Below are 25,122 nucleotides of genomic sequence, written 5' to 3' on the forward strand. Positions count from 1 at the left end.
AACCACAGGGTCTAGGGCTTTAATATTTGGTATGTAGCATTATCAAATAGTCCTCTACCAAATTTATTCAAAGTATCCTCATAGGGTCAAATATGGCTCCTCCCCGGGGGTCACATGGTTAATATAGACTTACGTAGGAAAAACCTTGAAAATCGTCTTGTCATAAAACCGCAGGGCCTAGGGCTTTGATATTTTTTATGTAGCATCATCTATTGATTCGATACCAATTTTGTTCACTCCTAGGGTAAAAATATTGCCCCGCTCAGGCCCAGATCACTTAGTTTATACAGACTTGTGTAGGAAAGAACTTTAAAACCCTTCTTTTCTGAAACCACAAGACCTAGACCTTTGATGTATTGTATGTATCATTGCGTTATGGTTGTCTACCCGAATTGTTCAAATTATTACCGTTGGGTGAAAAGAGGCCCTTCCCTGGCGATCCATAGTTTTACATAAACGTATATAGGAGAAACTTTAAAAATATTCTTATCTGAAACTGGAAGGCTTTGGTATGTTGCATTGCCTAGTTTTCCTCTACCAAGATTATTCAAATTATTTCCCTTAGTTGAAAAGAGGTCCCACCCAGGATGTCCCAAATTTTACATAAAAAAAATCTTCTTGTCTAATTTAAAGCCTAGGCTTTTGATATTTGTCATGTATCATTGCCTAGTTGATTTCTACCAAGACTTTTCGAAGTATGCCCCTGGGATGAAAAGAGGCCCCGCCCCGACATTTTTCTTCTTTTTTAAGATACTGCCTTGAAATTTTGTGAATGTACAGTTTTGCACACTGATCTTAGAGCTGACTTTCAGTGACCATGTTTGACATTTAATAAATGTAGCTCATATTACTCAGGTGAGCGATCCAAGGTCATTATGGCCCTCTCGCGATGTTCCTTGAAGCCCATAAGGAACCCATACCAATCCCGTTTGCAAATCCCATGTGGGTCTCTTATTGTCAGCCCATGTTGGGCCCATATAGATTGCCAATGTTGGTGTCTTGAGGGTCCCATACTGGACCCATATTGGTCCGATATTAAAGCCAATGTGGGACCCATGCCAATCCCGTTTGCAAATTCCATGTAGGTCCCTTATTGGCAGCCCATGTGGGCCCAACATAGAAAACAATATCGGGCCCATATGGGTCACATATATTTTGCTAGCTTGGTAGTTATTTGAATAAACTTGTTGTATTTTAAAAGAGGATTTTATATCGAGATTCCTCTTTTTTCAGCCAAAACCTTAAAAAAAAGCGCGCTTTTTTTCCAAATTCTGTTTGTCTCTCTTCGTAAATTTTTTAGCGAAGAAAAAATCAACACGCTTTTCTTCACACATTTAACCTCATCACCTAAAAAATTACGTGCTTTTTTCCCAATTTACAACATACTTTCTTCGTAAATTTTTCAACAGAAGTAAAAATCAACACATAAAATGACATGTCATGATACATTTATTTCATATATATATAATACATATAATACATAATAAAAATGTTATTTGGAAATTTTCAAATATAATAAAGTTCGTAAATTTACAAACAACCGTTTAATGGCATTTCATAAGAAATAAAAACATACTTAAGTTTTAGCACTAAGATATTATTAATTAAGACATGTTCGTAAATTTACGAATGGAATAAGTCGTAAAAATTTCATATAAACTAATACATAAATTGGATTTTAAAAGTGTTCAAAAGAAGTAGTTCGTAAATTTACGAAGTTTGCCAAGGCTTGGCACGAAATAAGGTAACAAATAAAAATGGAACAATCAGCTTTGTATAAAAAAGAAATGTGCATTTGTCACTGTTCGTAAATTTACGAAGTAGCTTAAACTGATTAAATTTCTCTTTTTTTTTTTTGCAAACATTTGAGAAAGTTAAGCAGCTGGACTGGTAAATTTACAAACAAGCCAAAAAATTGAAAGATATAAGGAATGTAAATTTGACACAGTTCATAAATTTACGAACAAGTAACAACTTCGTAAAATTTACGAAGTAGCTTCTACTGATTCAAATTTCTATTTTTTAAAAAATCTGAAAAACTTCAAAAGTTCAACTTCGTAAATTTACGAACAAGATGAAAAAGTGTGAAAAACTTAAAAATGCAAAGAAATGTAAATTTACGCAGTAGCTTGAAGTGACTAAAATTTCTATTTTGCAAATATATGAGAAACTTCAAAAGTTCCACTTCGTAAATTTACGAACAAGATGAAAATTGTGGAAAATTTACAAATGTGAAGAAATGTAAATCTGACATAATTTGTTAATTTATGTACAAATAACAGCTTCGTAAATTTACAAAGTAGCATGAAGTGATTAAAATTTTTATTTTTTTTCAAAAACCCGAGAAACTTCAGAAGTTCCACTTCGTAAAATTACTAACTAGATGAGAAAAACAATACACAGTTTCTTAAATGGGAAACTTTTACAGTAAAAATGCAAAGTAGAGTTATGGGACCTTCACAGTGCATGTTAGAGCATGACAGTGAACAAGTGTGTGAAGTTTCAATCCATTCCATTTGTGGATACTGAGATTACATACAAAGATTTAACAAAAAACTGCTAAGTCGAAAAAGGGGCATAATTTTGAAAATAAAAAGAGTAGAGTTATGGGACTTGCTTAATGCATGTCAGATCATGACAGTGAACAAGTATGTGAAGTTTCAATCCATTCCCATTAGTAAGTACTGATATACCAGCTTACAAACAAAACCTTAACCAAAAATTAAGTCGAAAAAGGGGCATAATTTTGTAAAAAAGCAAAATAGAGTTATGGAACCTGTGCATTGCAAGTCAGTTTATCACAGTAAATAAGTGTGTGAATTTTCAATCCATTCCCACAAGTGGTTACTGAGTTACCAGCTTACAAAAATTTAACCAAAAATTTCTAAGTCGAAAAAGGGGCATACTTTTGTAAAAAAAGCAAAATAGAGTTATGGAACCTGTGCAATGCAAGTCAGTTTATCACAGTGAATAAGTGTGTGAAGTTTCAATCCATTCCCACAAGTGGTTACTGAAATACCAGCTTACATACAAAACCTTACCCAAATCGGGACGCGGACGCCATTGCGGACGCATGGGCGAGTCGACTATTCATAGAATAGTAGAGCTAAAACACAGTGACTTGAATTGAAACAATGAAAAAACAGAAAATAAATCTTCCAAAAAACCCGCAACCATCAGACATTTCAAGGCTTTGATTGAATAAAGTCAGGGGAGGTTACTTATATGAAATAAGAACATATACCTTTATGTCAGGAATTAAGTTTTAAAGCAATCACATTGGTAGACAAATAAAATCTGCTTATTACTTAAAATTATCAGCAACTGTCAGTTACACAATCTTGATGCGAAACGAAATATCAAGAATGTGATATGAAGTTATTCAGGTGCTGAATAGATTAATGATTTCAGATTTAAAAAAAATACTTTTAATTTACAAATAAAATGAACTTCATACATTTACAAACAACACTTATTTTCTATTAATGTATAAAAAAATAATAAAATAGTGATTTGTAAATATACAGGTACCATCCATGTTGTATCACAGAAAAGTGGTCTCAGTTTTTCCCTATGGCTAATAATATAAAAAGTTACTAAAAATAAGCTATTTATAGTAACATAAAAGGGAAGTAATTAAAAAGAAAAGTATTGTAAGTGAACAAAAGAAGGATCTGCCAAATAAATCTGTTGACATAAATGAAATTTCAGATCAGTATCTTCATTAGTTATGGAGATATACCCATTTTAATTTGAAATAAAGGGAGATAATTTGACATAAAATAAATCCATAGTTATCTACCCTAATTGGCTCAGTCCAACTAATGACAATAATGAAATTTCAAATAAGTCCTATAAGTACCTACTGATATAAATCCATTTTGATTACAATCAGGAGAGGTAATCAGATATAAAATAACTCTGAACCTACGCTTGGATCTGATTTGTCATGGAATCCAAGAATTTTTGTTGTTGAAGTTATTTTGCAAGTTTATATCATATAGAACCATAAATTAAGTCTCTACATGGCTGCAAAAGCCAAAATAGACAATTTTGGACCTTTAAGGGGCCATAACTCTGGAACCCATGATGAAATCTGACCAGTTCAAGAAAGGAACCAAGATCTTGTGGTGATACAAGTTTTGTGCAAGTTTGATTAAATTCAAATCATAAATGAAGCTGCTATTGTGCAGACAAGGTCAAAATAGCTAATTTTGGCCCTTTCAGGGGCCATAACTCTGGAACCCATAACGGGATCTGGACGGTTCAACTAAGGAATCAAGATCTTATGGTGACACAAGTTTTGTGCAAGTTTGATTAAATTCAAATCATAAATGAAGCTGCTATTGTGCAGACAAGCTCAAAATAGCTAATTCTGGCCCTTTCAGGGGCCATAACTCTGGAACCTATAATGGAATCTCGCCAGTTCAAGAAAGGAACCAATATCTTATAGTGATACAAGTTGTGTGCAAGTTTGGTTAAAATCAAATCATAAATGAAGCTGCTACTGTGCAGACAAGGTCAAGATAGCTAATTCTGGTCCTTTTAGGGGCCATAACTCTGGAAACCATTATGGGATCTGGCCGGTTCAACTAAGGAATCAAGATCTTATGGTGATACAAGTTGTGTGCCAGTTTGGTAAAAATCAAATCATAAATGAAGCTGCTATTGTGCAGACAAAGTCAAAATAGCTAATATTGGCCCTTTCAGGGGCCATAACTCTGGAACCCATAATGGGATCTGGCCAGTTCAAGAAAGGAATCGAGATCTTATGGTGATACAAGTTGGGTGCAAGTTTGGTTAAATAAAATCATAAATGAAACACTATCGTGAGCAAGAATTGTTGACGGAAGCACAACGGAGGAAGTGAGAGCTGCGAAGGTGTGATCACAAAATTTAAAAAAGGGTGGGGGATTGGATAGCATATCGGGGTGCTGGACAAGACGAGAGTGAGGTTGGCGTAACAGTAAAAACTTTGCCATCGTAAAAAATATTCATGGAACTTTTGAAAATATAAATAATAAAAAAAATATAATTTGGGTGGTGGATGGGTGGGGCAGGGGGGTGGGTGATGGAGGGGGAATACAAGGTAAGGTGGTGGCCAGGTGTGGGTACAAAACTTCAGATGTTTATGCTAAATGTTCATGAAAAAGAATGAAAGAAGTTTCATGAAATTCTACCAATGGGTTGGTTTGTTATGTTCAATTAAAGGGCAATAACTCTATGGAAAATTGACCAATTGAAAGAAAAAGACAGGCATCATCGGTATGTTTTATATTTATTTGTAGTTTTATGAAATTCTACCAGCTTGTTACTGAGAAATGGCTGCAGACGTGGATTTTTCATTAAATCAAGAGCAAAAATTCTAAGGGAAATTGACCAATCCGATAAAAACCTTGATGGGCATCATCGCAGTATTTTGGTTCATGTTTAATTTAAGTTTCCTGAAATTCTACCTTCTAGTTTACTGAGAAATGGCTGCGGACGGACGGACTGACTGACGGACAAACAATGCAATTTCAATACCCCTCTCCCAATTTCATCGGCGGGGATATTAAAACTTTCAGGGGCCACACATGACTTAAACTGATCAGTTCAATAATTAAACCAAGAGCATGATACCAATTATATCATATCTTTAATAAAATGACAATACATGACAGGATAAATGCATACAATTTAAATCTTGTTCATCTTTATATTAAAAACCAAATCAAATGGATAAATTTCATGAACTGGATAAAGTCATAAAATGGTATTACAAAGTAGTTATGAAGCTAGGTCAGTAAACAAGAGGGCCATGCAATATATGCAATATAAAAATAAAGGGAGGTAATTTGTCAACAGTTATCTTTCCTGATTGTCTGAGCCCATCTTTCATCATTAATGAATTTCCACATCAGTATCTTCATTAGCTACTGAGATATATCCATTTTAATTTGAAACAAAGGGAGGTAATCTGACAAAAATTAGTCCATAGTTATGTACCCTTAATTGTCCGAGTCCATCCCAGGGTATAAATCAAATTTCAAAACATCTTTATTACTTACTGAAATAAACCTAGTATTTTAATTTGAAACAAAGGGAGGTAATTGACGCGACAGACTGCCCCCGTCAATCTACCCAAAGTCACAACCAGTTTAAAAATCAAATAAAACTATGCCTCACAAAACTGGATGAAATTACAAAATGGTATTACAAAGTATAAAAGATGCTAGCACAGAAAAACAAGATGGTCATGCATGCAATATATATAAAACATAAAAATAAAGTGAGGTTATTTGTAATAGTTAATTATTCTCCCCTGATTAATTTGACATAAAATCAGTTCATAGGATTTTGTAATATGGAATCTGACTGGTTCTCGTAAGGATTGATACAAGTGCAAGTTTGATTAAGATCTGACATCTCTATTGTGTTCATAAGATGAAAATTTCTGGTAATTCAGGTAATTCAACCATTAGTAACGAGTCCTTCACCATCCACATCATGGACCACTCCATCTTGAATATACTTCACTCTGTAGGCTGCAATGGAACATATTGAATAACTATTAATATACTGCAAACAATTACTGGCAAAAAGTAACTTTTTAATGCTACTGACATAATGATATAATGTTAATTGATTGTTGGTGAATGATAAAATTAGGTCCTAAGTATCTGCATACTGGGAAGAATGTTTTAATTACTATTACCTTGCTTTTTATACTACGTATCTTGAGCATAACTTCAGAAGTATTAGTGGTATATGTTTGATACTTCACACAATGACAGCTGCAATTGTGAAGTAGGTCAGCCTATTACGTTTCTTTTTTAATTATCTTACTTTTTTCGTATAAAACAATAAAATGCTTGTCCAGAGAATAACTTGAAAAGTATTCAAGACCTTTAATGATAGAAGGTGAAAGTGTTGGGAATCATGACTCAGTTGTATTGATTTCTTTCTTAAAAATTCTTCGCTTTAGTAATTGCAAGGGAGTTAGTGAGATGTTATAGTAATTGTAAGTGTAGTCAACCCTTGATCACAGATTATACTCTCAGTTACTTATTAAGTCAGTGCCACTATAAATACATGTATAACTAAATATACTTACAATTTTTGTTAATCCTTATAATCCTGGCCTTGTAGGAATGTCCATCCTTATACAATGCCCAAACTTTTTCACCAACAGAGAACTGAAAAGACAAACAAATATTCTCATTTATATCTATAGGAACTTGCACAATGTCAAAAGGTAACAGAAAAAGAAAATTTTGATAAACATGAAAATATTTGTTGTTTTTGTAAAGAGGGCTTTGAAATTATTACTTGACACATTAAATGCATTAAAACACTATTTTTTGTCTTTTCTCAATCAAATTTCTATTGTGTTTGTACTGGGACAGATATAATTATATTTCCTCAGTGATTGAAGAGTTCAATACATTTATAATTCTAAATTTACCCACGTAATATCAAGTTTAAGTTACTGGCAATAACTTTGTGCTAATGTTCTGTGTCTCCGAAGGTTTAAATCCTAGCACTGGCTTCAATTTCTTTTCTTTCTTGATCTTGATTTTTTGAACATGTTTAAATGCAATATATATTACCTTCTGATATAAAAAATGTGTCATAATACTTACTTTCATGCAAAATAATCTTTTGCCTAAATATGATGGCCATCGAGTCTCTTTAAGAATTTCATTTGTTGATCAAACAAGTAATTTTTATGGGATTGCTGAAAATTATATTTTCACTACTCACTTAAAAGCTTTTTGTCTCACCACAGATCATACTTTAATTTACACTGAAATTCTGAAAGTCTAATACACAAGAGCATGAATTACATGCAAAAACTTGATCAATGTAAATTATTATATCTATTACCTTTACTTTCTTGCTTGGTTGCTCACTTTCATCCACCAAGGGCTCCCTTTCATTCTCAAGTGGTCGCTGCAAAGGAAAACATACAAGTAAGAGTTTAATGTCAATTTTGACCTTTAACATCTATGTGTGACCTTGAACCTGCATCTCTCCAGAGCACATCTACTCATCATAGACAAGAAACCCCTACTGACCTTTGACCTTAAATTGTGACCTTGACCTTTAAGGTAGGGGACCGAGTTTTGCGCATGACACGTCGTCTTATAATTGGAAACATTTGTTCCAAGTAATATTAAAATCCCTTCATGAATGACCGAGTTATGGACTGGACACAAAATTGCGGACGGCCAGCCGGACAGAATGATGGGCGGACAAGTGTTTTCCTCTAGTTCCCGGAATTTACTGAATGTGTTACTTGAACTTCAAAAAGAAATTCAAATTTAAATGCATTTAGAAACCACAAAAGTAGTCTTTAATTAAGTTTTATAGTTACCGATTCTGCGCGCAAGCCAAAAACAAGTATCAGCCGAATTTCAAAATCAAACATCAGTTCAACATCCATCTGTAGCTCTCATAATTACAGCTTCCTTTGATTCATTTCATTACATTATTTAAGAAATAATGGAAAGTGTCACTGACACTTCAAGAAATTGGTCACTTCTTGGAGGTACCATTAGTCAAGCTAAAGTGATGAAGCGCTGAACACCATCAGTAGACATGGTGTTGCACAATTACATATTGTCAATTTTGTAATGGTACTTCTTTGTTGGAAGCTCTGTTATGTTACACTTAGAGTTAAAGACTGAGAAATTGAGAATCTATATTATTTTTCTAATTACAGGGAACTCTTCCACCAGTTCTGTATCTACAAATGGACAATAGCCCGAGAGATAATAAGAATCGATATGTGTTCGGATTTTGTGAAGCTTTGGTTAGGCTCAATGTCTTCAATGAGGTAAGTTCCTTTTCTATCCTAGCATTGGACTCACTTTGTCTGTCTGTCCCAACAGAATGACTGTTGTGTCTACACTTTCAGCAATGATAAATATTGATGCCTACTTGTGCATAAGGGATTTCGTATCTACCTGAATGGACAAATTTTGTTATAACCTTGATGTGTCTCTGTCAGTTAGCAATTTCCTTTCCACTTAGTAACTCATGAACCATTTGAAGGTTATCAAAGAAACTTGACACAAACGTTCACCACATCAAGACTACACACAGAACTTGTGTTTTGGATGGCTCACTTCAAGCTGGATTATGGCCCTATGTTTTCTTTTCCTCTAAATGATTATATAGAAATGCTTGTAATCTGAAGTCTTCATTCATTATTTTTATGACCTGGAATGAAGGCGTATTATTTTTCATTTATCCATCCATCACTTCCCACCATTCATTTCTTGTCAGGTCTTTCAAACACTTTTCATCCAGTTGTCACCAAACTTAATAAAATATTTATGGGCATGTTATCTCAGACAAGTCCAATGACAAGCTAAATCTCCTCCGGAGTACATACTTTACGTACATAGTACATTAAGTAGGTGGGTATTCTATTAGGATATTGGTAACAACCGGTCTAAATAGCATTCGTTCCAAAAATAACATCAAATATAGAAATAAATAGCTTTTTAAAGTAGAAACAGAAATTCTTTTTCAGGTCCACATGTGGTTTCTATATGTAGGACATACGCACGAAGACATTGATGCCTCATTCAGTAAGATCTCAGAAAAACTTAGAACGACAGATGCAGAAACAGTTCCCCAATTACTGAATCTAGTAAGAAACATTGAAGATTTAAGTACACTGAAACTATGGGATGTTAAGTCATGGCTAGAATCTTCACTAACAAAAGTAAAAGGCGTCAGTGAACCGTTACATTTTAAAATTACGAAAACATCTGGAAAAATAAAGGTTGTTTATAAAGGGTAACAGCATCAGTTATGGACCGTGTTAGATGGCAGAGGTACTTTTCTCAGAAATCTACCAACTTCAAAAATAAAACAGTTAAAACCAAACTATAAAAACATTCTAGAAAAAATTGAGACAATTAAAAAACAAATCAGTGCAATTAGTTACATGTTTGAAAGCAGTGAAAATCATCTTTGGTGGAAAGCTTTTTTGGAGAAAATAAATACAGTGATGCCAATGAGAACAAAAGAGGACATTATATGGATTATCCAACTACCAAAACAGCAAAAAAAAAACAACAAAGAAACATTAAAGACAACCTGGATCCAATACTTAGAAAGATGTTGGAAAAGGAAACAAGTAGACCTGTGGTAATTATATAAATACTATGTATTATTTATAATTTATTATGTATTTGTAATGTGTTAATTGGTGAGTTACGAGTGAAATATAATATATATTTTTATGCATCTGACAGACCAATGTAAGAGCCAATTTTACCAAATAATTTCACCTTGTTTAGAGCATATTGAATGGTTTGGACATATACATGGAAGGTCAAGGTCAAAATTAAAATTTAAGATTAAGACATCATATCAGAACATTTTATTAACATGATTTCTCTGAACACATTTACAGTTATCCTGTGAAAAAAGACGAAATTTAAAAACCAGCCGAGGGAAGCAGAAGTCGAAAAAAACAGAGCGTATCCAAGGAGGTATTTGTTCGGCTTTACATTTATTTTTAAAAATAATTCAGTTATATACCGTAGTTATATCGAACAGTACACCTAACCATCCTTCCATGGCACCCCATAATCTGTAAGCAACTGCCTACTTTTTCATGCAAAGAATCATGGTATATTATAAGTACTAGAAATAATATACTAGTACACCTTGGGTTTGGAGTAACTCAAATGAATCTTTTAACAATGATGGACTGGCAACAACCTAAAAATTAGTTTGTCATGTTTGTAGAAGGTGTTAAAATGTGAGTGTTTCTTCAGCCAAACTGTTTTAGCCTTAATTTAGTGCAGATAAAGAATTAAAGCTGACTTTCATGATGAGAAAATGACTACTGCCATAGAATAGGCAATAACACAGATCTATATCATGAAACAAAATCTGAAAAAATATTTGGTTCTGAAAAATAACACCAAGTTTACAAGGGTATAATGTGCTGTGGTTGTGTTGTTTCAAGCATTTTAGAGCATAGTGCCAATTTAAAAATAATTCCCTTTCCTTTTCAATTGAATCTTAAAAAATATAAATATATCTTTTGCTTCGTTTTGTTTATGTTCCTGTATTGTGTATTTCAGGAAGAAGTGGTGTTAACCGTCAAAGCACTGTAGTACAGGTCATAGAAAAAAAACTAAATCAACAACACCAGCAGTGCCAAAGAGAAACAGACAAACAGGTAAGGAAAAACAGTGTGCATTTTATATCAATGTTTTTAGAATAATAAAGGTATTAATTTGTTTCTGTTTAAATGATTAATTGGGTGAACCAAAAGTGTGAGCCTTTAATTTAATTGTGACCATTTAATAACATCAAAACTGACCAAAAAGCAAACATTATTCAGAGTTAGCCATAACGTTCAGTGATCAATAACTTACTAGAAGAATGTCTCTATAACTTGGCACACATGTATATTAATATAAATGAGCCGCGCCATGAGAAAACCAACATAGTGGGTTTGCAACTAGCATGGATTCAGACCAGCCTGCGCATCCATACAGTCAGGTCAGGATCCATGCTGTTCGCTAACAGTTTCTCTAATTCCAATAGGCTTTAAAAGCGAACAGCATGGATCTGCCCAGACTCTGCGGATGCGCAGGCTGGTCTGGATTGATGCTGTTTGCAAACCCACTATGTTGGTTTTCTCATGGCATGGCTCAAATGTCTTCCAAAATACTGGACCTGTAACATTAGTTTAATTGTTTATTCATAATGATAATTAACTCTTCCTGATTTAATCTGCCTCCCTGTTCTGTTAAAATTCAAAACTGTACTGCTCCATCTTTCAGACAGTACCATGTATAAGTTTGTAGAGGAGTTAATAGAAAAAATACTTACATAAAAGTGAACAGTGCAGATTGTGATAAGACTGCACAGATGTGCAGGCTGATCTTGATCTGCACTGGTGGCAAAGGCATAAACCTTTGCCACCAGTAGCCAGAAAGTTGAGACATTCAGGGGTTTTTACTTTATTTTTCTTTTAATTATAACATGGTAACTATTATTTGTCTTCAGGAAGGCGAATCATGAGATGGAATAGCTCAAGATGGATCACCATACTCACCGATGATGAGAGGAAAAGACACATATGGTTGATAATCATCATCGAACTTCTGGGACATTTACTACTGTACATTATCTATGTTTTTATAATGACCAGATGTATCAAAGAACTTTTTATTATGATGGACAGAGTTTGGAAAGCTATTTTGTTAGCACACTTGGGTCAATTTCTGTGTGTACTTACAGTAAACACATACTTGGAACACTTTTGTTTTGTGTTTTGTAATGTTAAAAAGTAATTTCCGTGCAGTTTATTGGTTTCGTATCCTTCCAGGCATTCACTTAGTATTACGCAATAAACAGATCAGCACACTTTTAATATCGCTGGAAGACAAAGCACTCAAAGGTATCATTGTGATCTCCTTTTTGTCCGTTGTCAATCTGTACGTCTGTTCACATTTAGTTATATAAGGCTTGGTCAGACTGTTTGTCTTAATAAAATCTCGGCCAAGTTCGACAGTGGATCATGTAGGTTTAAAAAGTAGTTCACAAGATCAAATTACAGATAAACCTTGTGAACACTCTTTAAATTTTTAAGTGTTACGGTATTGGATCACTAATAGAGAACCTCCTTTTTTGAAGAAAATTCCTAGTACCATCAACCTACTTTTACAGCAATTTTTAGGGGGGTGTAGGTTCAAGCCCTACTGGAACAATTTTTTTTTTTTCCTTTTTATACGCCCGTTTGAAAAACGGGACGTATTATGGGAACACCCCTGGCGGGCGGGCGGGCGCTGTCCACAGACCTTGTCCGGAGCATATCTTCAACATACATGGAGGGATTTTGATGAAACTTGGCACAGTTGTTCACCATCATGAGACGGAGTGTTATGCGCAAGAACCAGGTCCCTAGGTCTAAGGTCAAGGTCACACTTAGAGGTCAAAGGTCAAATTCAAGAATGACTTTGTCCGGAGCATATCTTCTTCATGCATGGAGGGATTTTGATGAAAGTTGGCACAATTGTTCATCATCATGAGACGGAGTGTCATGCGCAAAAACCAGGTCCCTAGGTCTAAGGTCAAGGTCACACTTAGAGGCCAAAGGATACAGGAATGAAAAATTCAAGAATGACTTTGTCCGGAGCATATCTTCTTCATGCATGGAAGGATTTTAATGTAGCTTGGCACAGTTGTTCACCATAATGAGAGGGAGTGTCTTGCGCAAGAACCAGGTCCCTAGGTCTAAGGTCAAGGTCACACTTAGAGGTCAAAGGATACAAGAATGAAAACTTTGTCCGGAGCATATCTTCTTCATGCATGAAAGGACTTTGATGTAGCTTGGCACAATTGTTCACCATCATGAGACGGAGTGTCTTGCGCAAGAACCAGGTCCCTAGGGGTAAGGTCAAGGTCACACTTAGAGGTCAAGGATACAAGAATGAAAACTTTGTCCAGAGCATTTCTTCTTCATGCATTGAGGGATTTTGATACAACTTGGCACAAATGTTCACAAGCATGAGAGGGAGTGTCATGCGCAAGGACCAGGTCCCTAGGTTTAAGGTCAAGGTCACACTTAAGAGGCCAAAGGTCAGATACAAGAATGACTTTGTCCGGAGCATTTCTACTTCATGCATGGAGGGATTTTGATGTAACTTGGCACAATTGTACACCATCATGAGACGGAGTGTCATGCACTGGTCCCTTCTTTTGAATTACTTCCCTTTGCTGTTACTATAAATAGCTTATATTGTAACTTTTTCATTACAAGTCGTAGGGAAAAATCGGGACCACTTTTCTGTAGTACAACATGCATGTTACATCCAATTCTGAGGTGTATTTTGAGCTATCTCTACCTGGTAAGGATTTTTGTGTGGACTTGTAATTTTTTTTTTCTGATTTTTTTCTTTTTTTTTTTTTTTTTTTTTTCTTTAAAGATTAACTTCCCTTAGTTGTTACTATAAATAACTTACATTGTAACTTTTTTATAATTGACCGTAGGGAAAAACCAAGACCACTTTTCTGTGGTACAACATTGATGTTACTTTCAAATTTTGGGTGCATTTTAAGGTATCTCTACCTGGTAAGGATTTTTTTTGTGGACTTAGAAAAATAAAAGAATTTCAATAATTTCTAAAAAAACAAACATTGTAAACAACTAGAAAATTAAAATTCCATTTGCAAATACAGATGCTAGTGTAAAGAAATTTGCTGTGACGGGCGTATATTGTGACATTCTAGCACTCTTGTTTACTAGTAAGTTTTTATTTCTTTCAATACTTATTATTGATGTTTGTACAAAATGCTGATGTCCGTACATCCGATAGAATTTTCGTGTCTGCTGTGTAACTCTTGAAGCCTTGAAGGATTTCAACGACACTTGGCACAAATGTTCACCACATTAAGATGATGTGCAGAGTGCATGTTTCGAATGGCTCCCTTCAGTGTCACACAGGGGTCAAACGCCATATGTCTTTGTTTCGTGTATATATTGCTCTGCATTGCGGTGCTTTTGTTTTTATTTGGCAGATACCATTTTTGTTCGCTTACTATAATTTTTATAGAATTACTTCCCTTCGATGTTGCTAAAAATAGTTTATTTTGTAATTATGTTATTTGCCTTGGGTAAAAGCCAAGTATATTTTTCTGCGGTACAACATTAATGATACATTCAATTTTTAGGTGAATTTTGACATATCTGATTTTGTACACTTATTTTTTCTGTTTTTTAGTTATTTCTTCGCTTTGTCTTCCTGTTGGGCTTCAACAGTCAGGTTCTTTGATAGGAAGTGATATGCCAAAGAACTAAACTCTGACTTGCCTAATTTTCGAGTAATCTCCCTTTATCATATGTTGCTTGTCTGGTGTATAACTGGAAAAGTATTAGAGAATTTGATTGAATATTAATTTAGTGAGAGGCCATTGAAAGTAGGTGCAGTGTCAAAGAACAATAACTCTTCCTTGCCTAGTTTTTCAATCACCCCTTATACAAAATAATGCTTGTCAAGAGTACAAACAGCATTTGACTGAAACATAATATAATGATAGAAGTTATTGAGCAGAAGTGCAGTCAGGAATAACCATATTTCAACCATATTTTTGTCAAGCCCGCTCAAGGAATCGAAGACATACCGTTAGTTGTCCAAATGGCTGTTCGGTACCGTCCAAGTTGGTTTGTCCGGACCATAACTTTGACTTACATGGAGCAATCACATTTATATTTGGCTTGCCATGAATGTTAACCTCAGTTAGACAGAGTGTCATGCCCAAACCGCAGGTTCCTATCTCAAAGGTCAAGGTCACTCTTGGAAGTCAAAGGTTAAATTCAATAATGACTTTGCCTTGAGCATTTTGTCTTCGTGCATAGAGGGATTTTGATGAAACTTGGCACAACTGTTCACAACCATGTGATGAAGTGTCATGCGGAAGAATAAGGATCCTAGATCTAAGGTCAAGGTCACACTTGGAGGTCAGAGGACAGATACAAGAATGACTTTGTCCGTAGCATTTCTTTTTCATACATGGAGTGATTTTGATGTAACTTGGCACAATTGTTCACCATCATACAACAGAGTGTCATGTGCAAGAAACAAGGATTACTTCCCTTTGTTGTTACTATAAATAGCTTATATTGTATTTTATAACTGGTTGTAGGGAAAAATCAAGATCACTTTTCTGAGGTACAATATGCATGACACATCCAGTTTTGAGGTGTATTTCAACCTATCTCTACTGCTAAGGATTTTTGTGTGGACTTAGAATTTTTTTAAAGATTTACCACCCTATGTTGTCACCATAAGTAACTTATTTTGTAACTTGCAATGATTTTTATTTGGCATACATGTTTGCCTCAATTAGACATGGTGTCATGTGCAACTCCTAGTCCTTTTGACAGCTGGCGGGCTAGACATGTTGCCTGTGGGCATCTAATTTATGATCTCCCTTTATTACACAAAATAATGCTTGTCTGGAGTATAACTTGAAATGTATTAATGGCATTTGATTGAAACTTGACATAATGATAAATGATTTCAGGGTGGAAGTGAAATGCCCAAGAACTATAACTCTACCTTACTTAAATTTATAATAATCTCCCTTTATAATTCTTCTTCAGAGCATACTATGAAAAATGTTAAAGGTACCTAATTGAAACTTCACAGAATGATTAAAGCAATTGAGTGGAAGTGCAGTGTCAAGCACTTGCTGCAGAGAGTATCATTCAGTTTAACTGATTCCTTGTTTGTATTTGATTTAGAAATATATGTTATATATACACATACATACGAATGTATGAATTCTATTCATTAATTAATTTTTCAAAAGATAATTTTACTTCTTATTAGACTGACATATTGATCTATTCAGCACCTGAGTAATTTCATGTAACATTCTTGATACTTCGTTTCGCATCAAGATTGTGTAACTGATTATTAATGGAGCTAAATTGCTTGGTCAGTATGTACATGTCTCAGTATTTCAAACTTTTTGTTCTTAAGTTTGATTCAGTTTTCACTAACATACAAGTGGTTGTAGTATACCTTCATTAAATTTCTTGTTTCATACCATTACTTTTTTGTACATTAATAGGGTTGTCAATAATGAATCTCTTTGTCAGTGGAAGAACATGCATAAGTAGATATACTTGTATTTTGTCTACCAATGTGATTGGTTTAAAACTTAATTTCTGATATCAGGGTATATTTTTATAATTGAAATATTAAGTGTTGTACATTGTAACAGTTCGTAAATTTAGAAAATTCATAAACAAATACACAAAGCCTATTGTTTCATTTTAATTGTAATCTGTTTAAGCTACTTTGTAAATTTATGTTGTTACTTAAATTGTTTGTAAATTTACATTTCTTAAAATTTGAAAGTTAGAAGTTGACATTTAAGTTCTTCAGAGTTATGCAATAATGGACAATTTTAATGATCAGTTTAAGCTACGTCATAAATTTAATAACCAAGTTATTACTTGTTCGTAAATTTACGAACTGTGCCAAATACATTTCTTCCAATTTGTTAATTTTTCACAGTTTTCATCTTGCATATGAATTTACGGTGAGTAACAACTTTTTTGCTTTGTTATCCCCCCGCCAAAGGCGAAGGGGATATTAGAAATGCTCTCCGTCCGTGCGTGCGTGCGTGCGTGCGTGCGTGCGTCCGCAACGATCTTTGTCCGGAGCATAACTCCAAAAGTACTGGAGGGATTTTCTTCAAACTTCATACACTGATAGAACACATTGGGAGGAAGTGCAGTGTGCAAGAACAATAACTCTACCTTGCCTATTTTTTGAGTTATTCCCCTTTATCATATTTTCTTAAAAAATTTTGTCCGGAGCATAACTCCAAAAGTACTGGAGGGATTTTCTTCAAACTTCATACACTGATAGAACACATTGGGAGGAAGTGCAGTGTGCAAGAACAATAACTCTGCCTTGCCTATTTTTTGAGTTATTCCCCTTTATCATATTTTCTTAAAAAAATTTGTCCGGAGCATATCTTCTTCATGCATGGAGGGATTTTCATATATCTTGGCACAAATGTTTACCACCATGAGGCGGAGTGTCATGCGCAAGAACCAGGTCCCTAGGTCGAAGGTCAAGGTCACACATAGAGGTCAAAGGATACAAGAATAAAAACATTGTCCGGAGCATTTCTTCTTCATGCATTGAGGGATTTTGATATAACTTGGCACAAATGTTCACCACCACGAGACGGTGTGTCGTGCGCAAGATCCTGGTCACTAGGCCTAAGGTCAAGGTCACACTTAGAGGCCAAAGGTCAGATACAAGAATGACTTTGTCCGAAGCATTTCTTCTTCATGCATGGAGGGATTTTGATGTAACTTGGCACAATTATACACCATCATGAGACAAAATGTCATGCGCAGTTCCCTTCTTTAGAATTACTTCCCTTTATTGTTACTTTAAATAGCTTTTATTGTAACTTTTTCATTACTAGTTGTAGGGAAAAATCGAGACCACTTTTCTGTAGTACAACAAGCGTGCTAAATCCAATTTTGAGGTGTATTTTGACCAATCTCTACCTGAAGAAGATTTTTGTGTGGACATGTAATTTTTTATTATTTTTTTTTTTTAAAGATAAACTTCCCTTAGTTGTTACTATAAATAACTTATATTGTAACATTTTTATAATTGACCCTAGGGAAAAAACAAGACCACTTTTCTGTGGTACAACATAATGTTACTCTCCAATTTTAGGTGTATTTTATGATATATAAGGTATCTCTACCTGGTAAGGAGTTTTTTTGTGGACTTTAAAAAACAAAAGACTTACAATGATTACTAAACAACCACAAAATTAACATTCCATTTACAAATACAGCTGCTAGAATAAAGAAATTTGCTTTGACGGGCATATATTGTGACATTCTGGCACTCTTGTTCCCTGTTAGCTTTCCATTCCTTCTTTTTACAGAGGCCATATAGAAAAACATCATAGCTATACTGTTCATGAAAATTAATAAAATTTAGCAGTCAAACACCTCACTACTAACTTATTCTTTCTTCCACATCTTAAAACCCCTGATGCGGACCACAACTAAACTGTTCTTCAAAGCTTTCCCCAAAATTAATACTTTCAGACACTAACTTGCCAGGAACTTTAGCCTTCAATTATAATATGCCCGGCGGGGGGATTAGCCATGTGTAACATGGCTCTTGTTAAATTTACAATTCTTACAATTTGTTAATTTTTCACCTTTTCATCTTGTTTGTAAATTTATTAAGTTTCTCAAACTTTTAAGAATGATAAACAAGTAAATCACTTTCAGCTACTTCGTAAATTTACGAATTATGTCAGATTTACAATTCTTCGCATTTGTAAATTTTTCACAATTTTCATCTCTCTCGTAAATTTTCAAAGTGGAAATTTTAAGATTCTCAGTATTTGCAAAATAGAAATTTTAATCACTTCAAGCAACTACGTAAATTTACGAAGCTGTTACTTGTACATAAATTAAGAAATTATGTCAGATTTACATTTTTTCACTTTTATAATTTTTTCACAATTTTCCTCTTGTTCGTAAATTTACGAAGTGGAACTTTTGAAGTTTCTCAGATATTGGCGAAATAGAAATTTTCGTCACTTCCAGCTACTTCGTAAATTTACGAAGCTGTTACTTGTACATAAAATAATGAATTATGTCAGATTTACATTTCTTCGCATTTGTAAATTTTTCACAGTTTTCATCTTGTTCGTAAATTTACGAAGTGGAAGTGTCTCAGGTTTTTGCAAAAAAAGAAATTAGTATTACTTTAAGCTACTTCCTAAATTTACGAAGCTGATACTTGTACATAAATTAACAAAATTATGTCAGATTTACATTTCTTCGCATTTGTATTTTTTTTTCAATGCACATTTCTTTTTTATACATGTGCAAAGCTGATTGTTCCATTTTTATTTGTTACCTTATTTCATGCCAAGCCTTGGCAAACTTCGTAAATTTACGAACTACTTCTTTTGAAGACTTTTAAAATCCAATTAATGTATTAGTTTATATGAAATTTTTACAACTTATTCCATTCGTAAATTTACGAACTTGTCTTAATTAATAATATCTTAGCTCTAAAACTTAAGTATGTTTTTACTTCTTATGAAATGCCATTAAACGGTTGTTCGTAAATTTACGAACTTTATTATATTTGAAAATTTCCAAATAGCATCGCTTTTGGCAAACTTCGTAAATTTACGAACTACTTCTTTTGAAGACTTTTAAAATCCAATTTATGTATTAGTTTGTATGAAATTTTTACGACTTATTCCATTCGTAAATTTACGAACTTGTCTTAATTAATAATATCTTAGCGCTAAAACTAAAGTATGTTTTTGTTTCTTATGAAATGCCATTAAACGGTTGTTTGTAAATTTTCGAACTTTATTATATTTGAAAATTTCCAAATAACATTTTTATTATGTATTATATGTTTGTTTGTTTTGGGTTTAACGCCGTTTTTCAACAGTATTTCAGTCATGTAACGGCGGGCAGTTAACCTAACCAGTATTCCTGGATTCTGTACCAGTACAAACCTGTTCTCCGCAAGTAACTGCCAACTTCCCCACATGAATCAGAGGTGGAGGACTAATGATTTCAGACACAATGTCGTTTATCAAATAGTCACGGAGAACATACGCCCCGCCCGAGGATCGAACTCGCGACCCCGAGATCCGTAGACCAACGCTCTTACCTACTGAGCTAAGCGGGCGGGGATGTATTATATGTATTATATATATATATGAAATAAATGTATCATGACATGTCATTTTATGTGTTGATTTTTACTTCTGTTGAAAAATTTACGAAGAAAGTATGTTGTAAATTGGGAAAAAAGCACGTAAATTTTTAGGTGATGAGGTTAAATGTGTGAAGAAAAGCGTGTTGATTATTTCTTCGCTAAAAAATTTACGAAGAGAGACAAACAGAATTTGGGAAAAAAGCGCGCTTTTTTTAAGGTTTTGGCTGAAAAAGAGGAATCTCGATATAAAATCCTCTTTTAAAATACAACAAGTTAATAGATATGTTACAGAAAGAACACACAATAGATAAGTAAGACAATACAACTTGATTAAGTGTTTTGGTCCGTTGGGAATTGCAATGTAGTTCCGCTTAAGTATGTGTTATTGGGGCGTGAGATGTTTTGCACATTTCTTTACCTCTCATGAACAGACTCAGTCAAGCCAAGTCTGCTATTATATTATTTTGTCATTATATGTGTCCAAGGGACACTTTTGCGGATTGTATTCATTTGATTTTCTTGTTTGTTTATAAACAAAATGAAACAAAGATCCCATCATTTTAAACATTTGATCAGGTCCTGGATTAAATTGATCGCATTGTACTAAACCAATTTTACAAGACATACTGCTAAGTTTGAAAAAACCATAATCATTCGCAATATTCAATTTTTACGACATACTTGGTGCTGAACATAGGGGGCTGGAACAATAAAAAATATATGTAACAATGCAGATTGTTTTAACACCAGACGAAAATGAATAAACATAACGTAATGTGTTTGCATACAATTTGCAATATTCAGTTAGTGATGAATAAAAAAGTCCGTTTACGCCGGCGCCTCAGCCTACAACAGATGACAAACTTCAGCTTTTTCTATTGAAAATAATAATAGATACAGTTACTTTGAGTGGATCAGATTAAAAACATAGAATAAAGCACTAAAACAGAGATATTAATATTTACCTATATCCAGCCTATCTAAGTTAAGACTACACAAGTCAAATTAACCAATCGATTTACAATTTTAAGGTATTGGACCCCTAATAGTAATGTTTAAAAAAAGTCATTTGTTTGGTATATTCTTAAAGTTGATCATGTCGCACTGTGTTGCAAATTTTAAACAACTTTTACCGGCAATATGGTATTTCCTCAAGCTCAAGTACAGACAAATTTCAATGTGATGGCCACTATCTAAAACGTTTGCAGAGAATTCACTACTGTAACAGTATTAATTTTGATAAAAGAAACATCAAACTATTGTGAAACAATTATAAAACACAAAATAAAACTGTAAATATCATATTTTTAGGATGCCTCAAGTAAACAGATTTAATGAGACAGAATTCTAACTCCAACATTGAAAAATTAAGGTCTAATCCTGTGGGTCTGTTTTGAATTTTGCTCACTTCATTCAAAAATAACCTTGGGGCAGAAATAAAACATACCTGCATTTTTTCCACAATATGTAATCTAAAGAACGAAGGCAAAATAGAGAACTTTTACCGCATGTAACTCAGTACTTTTAAAGATATCTAACTCTACCCCTCCTGATTCAGAGGTAAATTCACTTTGAACAGCAAGAAATCGCTTATAAAATGAAAATTTCCACTTCTGTACAATACACCCATAATAAGTCTTGAAAGAAGTAAAAACGTACTAGAAAAAAAGGAAAATATGAAAAAAAAATTTTGGTCCCAGTGGGGCTTGAACCTACGCCCCCCTGAAAATTGCAGTAAAGTAGGTTTATGGTAGGAATTGAATACTCTTCAAAAAGGAGGTATTCTATTACGGGTCCAATTATTTAATACTCAATTGAACAACCAAATTTTTTGAAACTACAATATGATCTACATGATTTTAAATGAAGAAAATTTATAGTTTTCATACTTATTGATTTTACTACCAACACTAATTTAAGAAAGCGTCTGAAAAAATCATCAAGAATTAAAATACTGTCATTTAAAAAAAAATATAACCTCTTATAGTACTGCAAATCTATAGATGTTTAGAGCACCGAACTGGTCTACGTGTTGCAACAGAAAGTTTTATATATCAAAATGTTTGTCAGGGTCTCTAGTTTCAGGAACTGCTATTCATTTGGTTTGATCTAGACGCAAAAGTTGAGAAATCCAAGATGGCCGCCAAACACAAATATTTATTGAATATTCATATTCACTAATTTCCCTTACCGCTATTGAGTTTCAAATTATTTACATCATCTTAAAAGTAAGAAATACTGTTACTCATGGGATATAAGTGTATGTTGTTACTATTTTGTCTTTTTTTATTACTTTTGTCACCTAAGATATGCTAAATTAAGCTTAAAATAAGGGTTGGGGTAAACAATTTCATGTTTGTTTTAAAACAGAACACACAAACATATGTTATTTTCATTTGACATTAATGAACAGTGTATAGATACTTATGTAAAGGCCGTAATTTCGACCATTAGTGGGTTTTTATGATGCAATAGTGTATATGAACGGTAAGTGGGGAAATTTAAACTCCTTTCAACTGATGCTCATATTGCTATTTTACCAGTACAGTTTGGTGACTCTTACAATATTACACATGGATTTACAACTTTTATAACAGTAAGGTACATGTTGCGATAAATCACATAATTTGTAGGCCATGGCTAAACAAGGATTATCCCATATTGTGACTAACATTAGACGAATACTTAATGCAAGTTTGTTAAACACCGAATGTCACTAATATGGCAATATAGGTGTTTCATAGCATAGCCTCGTTGAATATCATCGAAATATCCATTCCATTTAACAAGAATATAGACATTCAATTCTTGCAACTTGTACACTACTGTTAAAGATTATCAAGTCATCTACACTGTGCAAATCAATACATACGTTACTGACACCACTTGATAGATTGTGTGTTTTATGGTCTCTGGTTTTTGGTTGCGGGTTTATCCCGCTACCAAAGTTAAGTGTATTTCTGACAATCATGTAGTATCTTTATTGGATTCCAAATCACATCCAAAGGATGTTCATGTGCTACTCAAAGTAGTCCCATTCATTAACAATGCGGATGAATTAATGATCAAGCAGTTGTTATTGAACTATTGTCCATTCACACTGACCATTGAGATTATACAAGATCTATCAATTATATGGTATTCCCGCCCATGGTTACATCACTGACTTCCAGCTGTCAATTTATATAAGTTTATGCAAGGTCAGGAAGAGTTAATCTTAGATATGATGCACATTTGTATTTGTTTCTTATACATGTATATTTATAGATTGGCATTTAAACAGAAAATAAATCTAGCAAAACCCGCAACCATCAGACATCTCAAGGTGTATATCGTAATAATGTAGAATATGTTTAAGCAGTTGTCAACAGGAGTTAGTAGACATTTAATGAATAGCACTTTAACTCCCTGAGGCCGATATCATAATATACATGCTGCGGCGAGATAAGAATTACCACCTGACGTCGAAGAACATTATCTGATTTTATCATAATCACACTCGCAGGCAGTCAATTGAAATCATGCATGGAAATATTATTAACATGTGTGTGAATCAAGTTATACTTATAAAATCATCCAAGTTTGAACAAATATTTATATATATCCACTTTCGTCCGTAACTTATATCCAAATAGAATAATAATTTCGCTTCGAAACAGTCACCATTTTTACACACCTACTGCGTTTAATATATATTTGAACATTTCCGATTTTATTACTTTTTTCACATGTAAACACATTAAATTCCAATAAATAGAAATACATTATTAACGCAGAGTATTTACATCATTATTACTCAAAATTAACACCCATTTTTGAGTGAATATCGATGGTTTATTTTGATGTATAATTGATTTCTAAACATGTACACAAACGTTATGTGACACGCACTGAGACAGTTAATTAATAGTTATAACATCTAAGAAATAATAGCCAGTATGCAAAATAATTTTGCTTTTATCAGGATTATCAAAAATTAACAAGTACGTGACGCAATCAGCATGATCTCGGTGCCGCGACTATACTCGTCAATCGCCGTGCTTGGGAGTCCTGATAACGCGCGTATAGTCGGATATCGACGCTACAGGGGTAGAAAATATAGCGCCTTTAGTCGCATTTCGGCCCCAATGAGTTAATGCACTTTTTACATATCTTAGCATATTATTATTATTATTATACCAGATTTATATAGCGCCCTTTTCATGATAAACACGTTCAAAAGGCGCTTTACAGCAACTACAGCCACACAGGGCGCGAAATCATCCTCTACTAGTACAGACACAGAGCGATCTGACCAGAGGGACAGAGTGAGATAAAGCCCGCAGAACAGACAGAGAGAATTTTTCAGATACAGACGTGACCGGCTAACTTAGCCTAGCTCTTATCGAATAGACAGTCTGATTCTTTAACGTACCCGGTGTATAGCACCGATACACGCGAAGCCGTCTTTCCTGGGAAGAACCAGTACAGGTCTCTAGTTAGGTGGGAGACACTCAAGAGCATCTCAGAAATTCCCAGTGCCTGGACCGGGATTCGAACCCCGGACCTCTGGATTGACAGTCAAGCGTGTTACCACTAGACCACCGGCCCACCCAGCATATGCTAAATGCTTGACCCCAGTTCATTGATACATTCGTAACTATCAATAATTATAAGACATAGCGATGAAAAAAATGTCGATATATTTTTTGACTATCTGTTGCGAAGGAAAAAAGTAACATTACAGAGTTACGTGTTGTATATACTGAACTGCTTTTAATCTTTACTCTAGGGTTAGAAATGGGTCGATACATATGTTACAAAATTAATTCTAAAAGTAACAAAAAAGCAATAATTGTCTAGGAAACTACTT

General features: G+C 34.0%; 1 protein-coding gene across 1 annotated transcript; it reads left to right on the forward strand.

The window, feature by feature from the left end:
- Positions 1 to 8,705: 8,705 nt before the first annotated feature.
- LOC123525079 (uncharacterized) lies at positions 8,706 to 12,234 on the forward strand. The gene is made up of 5 exons (XM_053542414.1): positions 8,706 to 8,821; positions 9,524 to 10,146; positions 10,415 to 10,493; positions 11,094 to 11,191; positions 12,028 to 12,234. The coding sequence occupies exons 2-5, from the start codon at positions 10,036 to 10,038 to the stop codon at positions 12,040 to 12,042; spliced, it is 303 nt and encodes a 100-aa protein (XP_053398389.1). The 5' UTR covers positions 8,706 to 8,821; positions 9,524 to 10,035; the 3' UTR covers positions 12,043 to 12,234.
- The last annotated feature ends 12,888 nt before the right edge of the window (positions 12,235 to 25,122 follow it).

This window comes from Mercenaria mercenaria, chromosome 4 (assembly GCF_021730395.1).
Source record: "Mercenaria mercenaria strain notata chromosome 4, MADL_Memer_1, whole genome shotgun sequence".
NCBI classification, from domain to species: domain Eukaryota; kingdom Metazoa; phylum Mollusca; class Bivalvia; order Venerida; family Veneridae; genus Mercenaria; species Mercenaria mercenaria.

Coding starts and splice junctions, on each gene's coding strand:
- LOC123525079 (XM_053542414.1), top strand. CDS start 10,036: ATGGATTATCCAACTACCAAAACAGCAAAAAAAAAACAACAAAGAAAC. Junction 10,147..10,414: donor AGGAAACAAGTAGACCTGTG/GTAATTATATAA, acceptor ACACATTTACAG/TTATCCTGTGAAAAAAGACG. Junction 10,494..11,093: donor AACAGAGCGTATCCAAGGAG/GTATTTGTTCGG, acceptor TGTGTATTTCAG/GAAGAAGTGGTGTTAACCGT.